This window comes from Chenopodium album, chromosome 9 (genome assembly GCF_948465745.1).
Source record: "Chenopodium album chromosome 9, dcCheAlbu1.1, whole genome shotgun sequence".
Lineage (NCBI taxonomy): Eukaryota > Viridiplantae > Streptophyta > Magnoliopsida > Caryophyllales > Amaranthaceae > Chenopodium > Chenopodium album.
The window spans coordinates 55,238,334-55,247,403 of record NC_137842.1 but is presented as its reverse complement, the minus strand read 5'-3'; the positions used below and the strand labels follow the sequence as shown (position 1 = coordinate 55,247,403).

The following is a 9,070-nucleotide window of genomic DNA, read 5'->3' as shown; positions in this document are numbered from 1 at the left end:
TACTAGGATCATATTAGTAAACCAATTCAACCCAAAGACTCTCAAAGGGGTGATGTGGTATTGGAGAGGATTGTACAAAGAAACTTAACTTAAATAATTATCTTATAAATTTGTTTTTACATCATAAGTTTTTTCTAAAAAAGTTTTTCAAAGCAAGATACATTTTATATACTTCCTCAGTTCACTATAGTGTATTTGTTATAGAATTGAACTTATTTTTACTGAGCTTATTCAAAACAACAACACTTTTTTTTTTTTTTTCCTAAATATGAGTACATTTTAAGCTATAGTCTTATTAATATACTATCACCGTTTCAAATAATTTGCATCAACTAGACCTATTCTACTCATACTTTATATCAAATTGTTGTAAATAATTTAAAATGGAGGTAGCAAAAGAGAACTAGTAATAATAATAATTTCAATTTATCAAAAAAAAAAAAAAATCAGTTCTCTAAATGTAGGGTGAATTAAATGGGCTTTATTAAGTACTACATCCGTTTCATATTATTTGCAATTATATGACATAAATTAAAGAGAAAAAATGTTTAATCGTTGCAAAAAAAATTGAAACAGTGGTAGTATTTGATTTTTCAAATAAACAAATGCCTCATAAATTAATTTCAGGTATGTTTATTGACATTTTCAAAGTGTCGTTATTATTGTATTTGTGGGGTACTTATTTTATAGAAAAACCCAGGTGGTTGTATAAACCAAAATACAAAACAACTATGAACACTGTATTTCGACATTTGGTCTTTCTTTGAGAGCGAAACCCAGGTTGTCGTAGCGTTTTCGAATTCCTTGTAAAACAATTTCCAATTATTTCCACCAAACTCAAAAATCCCACATTCAATTTTATCAATTTCTTTATTGAATTGCTGCACAATTTCTGAAAAATGATCATTTCATAGCTAAAGACTGATAATTTCAAAGAAAAAAGATATGGGTTTTGTGAGTACTTTTATAGGAATTCTGGGTTTTTGCATTGGTCTTCCAATTGGACTTGCTGCTGGGTTTTTCTTCTTTATATATTCCAAGCCTAAAGATGTTGAGGTAATGCACATTTACTGTTTGATAAATTGTTTGACTAAGTCATGATTATTTTAGACTTATGATAATGATATAATCTTTCCTGTGTTCTTGTACTTTGTTTTTATGTTTTCATCATATTATTTGTGAGTTTTTGATTGCTAAATGATTTTGTTCTTGGGTTTTAATTATTTCAGCTGTATTTTCATTAATATATCAAATGAATAGAATTTGGTTTATCTAGTTGACTACTTCAAGCCCAATAGTTGCGAGATATTGATAAACTTTAAATGGAATTGATCATTATGTAGACATTCAATGGGTATCTGGGGCTGAAGTTTTCAGCTAAGTTGTTGATTCACTGAATTGATTATCTGGAATATAATAAGGGATTGAAGATTTTGGCTAAGTTGGTTCATTCAATGGTTATATTTCTGGTTTGTTTGATAGTTGGCAGTGATGTCATGTTGGGTGGGAATGTAATCAAATAAATTGAAAGAAAAAAAATGAAAAAGATATGGGTTGATGTTGTATTGCTGTATCTTCCTTTTGATGGCCAGATATCAAATTAAAAATGTTGCAAAGATCTTCAATATTATACTCCGTAATGGTTTAAATTATTCAGCTTGTTTATTCTTATAATGTATTGATTATATTTTAATATACATATGGTTGTAATATAAACAGAATAAAGTCACCCTCCCCCCCTCCTTTTATTTTATCCAAAAAGTTCTAAATGCATGTCCCTGCAGGCCCCTGTGGTGTACTCTCTGGGTGACCTCGTATGAAAGCCGTTTTTCAACTTTATAATATGAGAATATATACCGTGTGAGTGTCTACCAGCTTAGTTGGTAAAGTCTTGGGGTTTGTACCCTTGACTTTATAATTAAAAATTGATACAATGTTTTGTATCTTGTTTAACCCATTACCTTTGAAATTCCTGATACACCTAAATAAGTGTTTGATAATACATTGTAGCATACTCATTAAGGGCTTCTACCTCTCAATAAAGTAACAGAGTATATTTGATAATCCTGATACACCTAAAATTGATTTTTTTTTTTTTTTTTTTTTTTTTTGAGGGACCTAAAATTGATTATTTATTGTCTCTTAATCTAATATTTAAAATTGCTGTTTTTTTTTTCCTGACAAATTATGATGGCTTTGTTTTTTTTTTTTTTTTTTTTTTTTTGGCATTAAATGGGCATTTAAAATTATTTGGTCAGTGCAATTTATTTTGATGTTTTGGATTAAGGAGGTCTGCAGGGACTGCAGCATTGGCAATACTACTTAGACTAACGAGATGGCAAGTTGCTCAGATGCAACATATTAACAATCTTATTCAGTTGCTTAATCTGTAAATTAATTTTACAATATCTTTTCATTAACAAGGTTTCTTAAATTGTTTTATTACTTATGAGCTTGTTAAACATGGACACAGGAGCAAGTTGTTACCCCACTTCAGGAATTCGATACAGATACTCTATTGAGTGTTTTACCTGATATTCCAAACTGGGTAAAGAGTCCTGATTATGAGCGAGTAAGTAGTACTTTTCATATTTCTTATCAATTATCAACAAAAATGAAGATATCTAAACAGGCTTCAATATATCAGGTGGATTGGCTGAACACGTTTGTGTCGGATATGTGGCCTTATCTCGATAAGGTGAGTTTCCCTTGGCGAAATTATCTTTTGAGTGAGTAAGCTCTGATGCTCAATTCATTAATATTTAGTGAGTAAGCTCTGATGCTCAATTCATTAATATTTAGTGAGTAAGCTCTGATGCTCAATTCATTAATATTTACAGGCAATCTGCAACACGATCAGAAGCACGGCAAAACCTATGTTTGCTGATTACATAGGAAAATATCAGATAAAGGACATTGATTTTGAGAATCTAAGTCTTGGAACCCTTCCACCTACTTTTTATGGTGAGTATGCTTTACCAGTTTGGTTTATTAGCTAGTACACATATATGGTACATGTATTATATATTTTGCATGGAAAAACAAATCTTTCCACGAACCTAGTAATTTTTCACCTAATTTTGAGGAATTACAGTAGCAGAAAAGGAGGGTATGATTGATATGTGGTGGCTAATATATATATGCAAAAGAAATTCTGTGTATGATTCTTCTAATTTCGGCATAGTCCTTTTGAATTAAAACATACTCAGATGTGGCTCGGCCTGACACTATGCTCTTCTCTGAATCTTAACATGGAATTTGGTTGAAAAGAAACTGTAAATTTTTCACTAATTCAGTCGAAAAGAAACTGTAAAAGGAACCTGTTTAGGGAAGTCACGTTTACAATTTATAACAGGTACTCTGAATCTTTGAGGCAACTCTTAAGGGCATGATCAGATCTCTACAATTCCAGTCAAGAAATTTTTTTTATTAACACTGCTGTGGTGTTTACCGCGGTAGAAAGTTTTGATTCAAACTAGTTCTTTCAGATTCTCAGCTTTGGTGTTCAGCTGTAGATTGATTTCAGCTGATGCTATGTTGGTTGTATTCTAGCTTGGTCAAGTCCTGGTTTCTATTGTGTGAATCTGTATCTGCTATTTTCTGTCTTTTTAGGCTTATTATTACAGTTTAGCTCTTAGTTTCCTGAACTCCAGAAGCAGCTTTAACCTATGTTATGTCAGATTAGACAAATTTAGCTTTTAAAGCTACTGCAGTAGTTTAATTTTCTGTCTTCTGCTTCTATATTTTTATTTATTTATTTTTTTTTAATCTTAATTAGCTACACAAAGCTCATTCAGTTTGTGGCTCCTTTGTGCTGTCTTTAGCTTGATGCTTAGATTTGATTCAATTATATTGACACTCTGATATTAGCTTATATCAGCTTGTGTTGAACCCAGGTGACCTCCTCACTGCTGATGTTATTGTGATACTTCATAGTAAATTAGTGGCTGTACTTCCGCTGTTTGTTCCTTTATGTTTGTCCCATTTGCTTAATGTACAATATTCAGCACACATCTTTGACTAATTATATCTTAATTATGTCTAATTAATAATTGTAGAATTAATAATTTGAATCTAACAAGACTCTACATGGCAATATAGTTTTCTTTTATGTCGGTTACTTGGTGAGTATACTCGTATTCAAAGTTTATAAGTTTGATCGATCAGATGAAATCTACCTTAGTATTTTCTCAATCTAATGGCCAATAAAAAAAATTGTCTGTTCATTGGAATTCAATCCCTCTAAATATCTTGGTTTGCAAATGTATACTTCATATTACCTTTGATATCTTTTGTCAAAGGTATACTCTTTATTTCATGCTGAGATTGAAGATAATTCAGTGGAATTTGTGTAATCTTTTGGACAAGAAACATATCTTGTTTTCTCCGGCTTAACTACAATTGATGTCTTTTCAATGTCTGCTCTGGCCTGTGAAGTTTAAGTCCAGCTTAACTTTTATTTCTTCAGTTTCACCTGAAAACCTCATTTTCACTGGATGCCTTGTGCAGGTATGAAAGTATATGAGACAAATGAAAAGCAACTAGTCTTGGAACCAGCAATTAGATGGGCAGGAAATCCCAATATTGTTTTGGCTGTAAAGTTGATGTCTGCAAAAATTAGGGTTCAAGTAAGAATTGACTGGGAAGCTCAATTCAGGTATTGTTTAGTCCATATTAAGATCCAAAATCATACTGAACCAAATATCCTCTTTTTCAGCTTGTGGACGTACAAGTATTCGCTAATCCTAGGATACACCTGAAACCCCTTGTTCCAACATTCCCATGTTTCGCTAGTATAGTGGTCTCATTAATGGAACAGGTACTGTCCTGTATCAGTTTTTGTATGTTGCATCAAAATTTGCTAGCAACTCCCTTTGTTGATCTTATAATCTTTTTGCAGCCGCATGTGGATTTTGGACTAAAAGTTCTTGGAGGAGATGTCATGTCCATACCTGGTCTTTATCGCTTAGTTCAGGTGCAACCATAGGATTTATTTAATGGGTAGGACTGTAGGATATATATTTTGGTTCAGGTCAAATTGTTGACAAAACTGCATAGCAGACTGACTAGTCTGTCTGTGTGCAGGAAACTATCAAGAAACAAGTTGCAAGCCTCTATCACTGGCCCCAATCACTTGAAATTCCCGTTCTTGATACTTCAACGTAAGAATTCCTTTGTAGATGGGTGAGCTGTATATATAAACATATCAATACACACACACACACACAAATTATACTAGACCTTGATGCATTTTGAAACACTATTAAGAATGCAGAAGCAGAGGTGTACCAGACAACAAGTAAGGCTGTTTTTGTTATCAAAGTTTTTGCTAGTATTCCATGTTAAATGTTTAAGATTTAACACCATACTTGTATACCATTGCCCCCGCCCCTCCAAACTTCCCTCCTCTTCTACCAGGATATATTCATCTCTTCCTTTATTAATTTTTTTTTTGGTTATATATCCAATATTCATGCAGCGTTGCCATACAGAAGCCTGTTGGCATATTACATGTGAAAGTTATCCGAGCAATGAAGCTTTTGAAGATGGATCTTTTAGGAACATCTGATCCATATGTTAAATTAAGGTTGAGTGGTGTAAAAAGGCCATCAAAAAAAACATCTGTCAAGAAAAGAAACTTGAATCCGGAGTGGAATGAGGACTTTAAGCTAATCGTCAAGGATCCTGAAACCCAAGTTCTCGAGCTACAAGTTTATGACTGGGACAAGGTTTTCTTCTTAAACCTCTTAGACTATTATGTTTTTGCTTTTAGTCATAATTATCACCCAACTATAGTACAGTTTCAGGTTTAAAACATATTGAATTAATACCCTTGACTTCTACACAAAGAAAATAACTATGCAGGAGTATGAATGATTAATTGATTGTTACTCATTAATCAAAGACTATTAGACATAACCTATTCTATCAGTAGACCTGTGGAAATTTAGAAATGACAGCTTTAGAAGATAATCCTAGAATAATTGACTCTGAAATATGTTGTTACAGCTCTAAAAACTCTTACAATACTAGTAATTTAATAGTATAAATATCCAAGTATGTAGTATAGGAATGTTATTGAACTATTATATATGAAGTACAATAATTTTTTCTTTATTCTTTATCTCCATGCAGTGATTCTTATAACTCTGCTGTAGGAGGAACATGTGGTTTTTTTTTTTTTTTCTTTTTCAAATAGATATTGTGAAACTGTGTAGCATTGCAGTGCTCCTATCTTGATAATTAAAGCTTATTAGATGAAAGTGTTCTGTGCACAAAAGCCAAACTGCAATAAATTTAAAATATGCTTGGAGAGTTAAGACCTGTACTGAAAGTCGAATAACAATGAATTCCCAAAATCTCCCGAACACTATAAGCAGAGATGTTGGTCACAAACTAACAACTACTGTTGTGATAATTTTTTATGTTTATATATTTGGAATTCTTTTATTAGATGTCAATATCTGTATGTGAAAATTTGTGGTTTCACACTTTCACTCATGGTTGATTTAGCTTGTTGACCAGATACACCAAATTTCATTATGCATCCTGCTTTCTAATTTCACATCCCTTATTAAAAGAGTATATATAAGATTTATTGGGTTACGTATTCATAGTTGGATTCTCTCACATTTATTTTTTGGCTAATGTTTACATGACCATAGTGAAGGTATATATAATTATACATAGCTTAATCCTCTTACAACTGCAGTTGATGCTTATTTTTTAATGCTTTTGCATGCAGTTTGGAGGAGATGATAAACTGGGGATGCAAGTAGTTCCTTTAAATCAACTAACTCCCCATGAGGCAAAGGTTTTTACCCTCGATTTACTCAAGAGTTTTGATGTGAACGATTCTCCAGATAAGAAGCCAAGGGGACAACTTGTAGTTGAACTCACTTTTGATCCTTTCAAGTTGGAGAGTGAAAGCTTTGCGGCGCCAGGGGATGAAATGATGAGTAAACAGAACAGCTTAACTAAATCTTTGTCCGATGCCTCGATTACTAGTGAAGGAGGAGCGCTTTTGGTTAGCGTCATATCAGCTAAGGATGTAGAGGGAGAGCATCACACCAACCCTTATGCTCAGATTGTGTTCAGAGGTGAAAAAAAGAAAACAATGGTGAGTTTTTTTTTTTATACATTCTTAGTGATCAAAGCTTCTCTCTGATGATAACCTCTCATATAAGCAAGCAACTCATCTCGAGACTTTCAACAAAGAAAATGTTTCAATGAAAGTGCTGTCAAGCATGAAATTTAATCAAGTTGATGCATTATATATATATTTGCAACCAGCAAGAGAAAATTGCTTTTAAATTCTAGTTCTCCATATAATGTTGATCTAGACTCTAGAGCTTGTTGGATTCGGCAGGTTTTTGTGCTCAACAAGAAGCCAATGTTACCTTCCCTCTGTCTGAAATTGATAATTACTTTAGAATTGTAGTTTGAACAAGTAATGTGACAACTAATGCAAATGGATGTGGCTTATATCAGAGATTCTTTTATACACCCGGTTGCACATAGAGGTAGGTGCACCCAAGGGTAATTTTTACTTTATACTAATAATTTTGGATGAGCAAAAAATGTCAAATGAACAGAAAATCCTGGATGTATCTAAAAAAATTCTGGCTTATACTTCTTATTACATCTGTGAACAACTTGCTTTATACTAGGAGAATTTAAAACACTACTTTGTATATGTGGGGTCAGGGCTGCTAGGCCATGATTTCAGGCAAAATTTGCATGGTGCTAAAATGTAAGGAGTTTTCTCTTTTTTTTTTTTTTTTTTTTTTATTTATTTATTATTATTATTATTATTTTTTTTTTTTTGGAGATACATTAAACCAAAATATTAGGTGCTTGAGTATTCATGTTTTCCCTATATCTGATTCATGTGAGAATTTTTAGACAGAAATAGGTAGGGTTATACTGAAGTTCCATCTTATTTTATCAATTTCTTTTTCAAGTGACATATAGTTTTTGTTGGAATTGTTTTTTATCGAAAAAATGCCTTTACTCAAGACTGGCAGTCGCTCAAGTTCAATTCCATCTGTTTCGAAATACATCAATTTCTTTGAATTTTTAATAGGATGAAAAAATATTCATAAATTTCACACTGATGCATGTACATGTTTTTGCAGACTATCAAGAAGAATCGGAATCCACGGTGGGATGAGCACTTTAGTTTTATGATTGACGAGCCACCTTTGCATGAAAAGTTGTGCATTGAAATCCTAAGCAAACGCAGAACTTTTGGTTTTACAAGAAAAGTAAAAATATGCTCCTATCAATTGCCTTAGTTTTAGCATCTTAAAGCTGTCTGTTACTACCATTCCATGTCAATTAACTGAGGACTTTATATTGTGCAGGAGTCACTTGGATTTGTGGAGATCACTCTAGCAGATGTTGTGAACAATGGACGACTGAATGAGAAATACAATCTGATCAATTCAAAGAATGGAATTATACATGTTGAGTTGGAGTGGCAGACAGTATGATTTCAAAAAATTTACCTGAAGAACATACTTCATCATATATACATTTTGCCTTGTGTGGCCATGGAGTCTTGATAACCTCGTCTGAAAGATGGGTGAAGACTGTAAATCATCCGTTCTCAAGCCTCTACATATGTCAGGAATATCCAAAGATTTCCCGAGGTTGATTTTTTTTTTTTTTTTTTTTCTTTTTTCCCATTTTACAGGGTGATACAGACTTTTTTTGTCCATTGAGTACATAGGTTATTATATGTGAAAATAAAGTGCTTGGAGTTGTGCATATGCCATTTGATACATGTACTGCACAATTGATGCGGCAATAATGAAAAGCTTATAATTTCAAAGAATGTGATTTACAAGTTGATATTGAAGGCCATGGCAAGATGATGAGATTTGTTTCTTCTTCCTTTGCTGATTATGTATACATGAGTAATGAGTTCAGACTTCAGAGTTTAGTCTCTGAAAAAGGAACAACTTTCTATGGGTATATGTTCACCCGAGTCCAATATTAATTGTACTCCATTAACAATATTCACTCAAACATAATAGATGCAAGTTTGTGTCTGTTAATAATATAC

At 32.6% G+C, this 9,070-nt stretch overlaps 1 protein-coding gene across 1 annotated transcript; it reads left to right on the top strand.

Annotated features, from left to right (window-relative positions):
• The first annotated feature begins 686 nt into the window (after positions 1 to 686).
• On the top strand, positions 687 to 8,856 carry LOC145558584 (synaptotagmin-3-like). Its single transcript, XM_081619871.1, has 12 exons — positions 687 to 1,056; positions 2,474 to 2,572; positions 2,648 to 2,698; positions 2,841 to 2,964; positions 4,510 to 4,628; positions 4,718 to 4,819; positions 4,901 to 4,975; positions 5,086 to 5,162; positions 5,480 to 5,729; positions 6,746 to 7,120; positions 8,139 to 8,267; positions 8,367 to 8,856. The coding sequence occupies exons 1-12, from the start codon at positions 946 to 948 to the stop codon at positions 8,493 to 8,495; spliced, it is 1,641 nt and encodes a 546-aa protein (XP_081475997.1). The 5' UTR covers positions 687 to 945; the 3' UTR covers positions 8,496 to 8,856.
• The last annotated feature ends 214 nt before the right edge of the window (positions 8,857 to 9,070 follow it).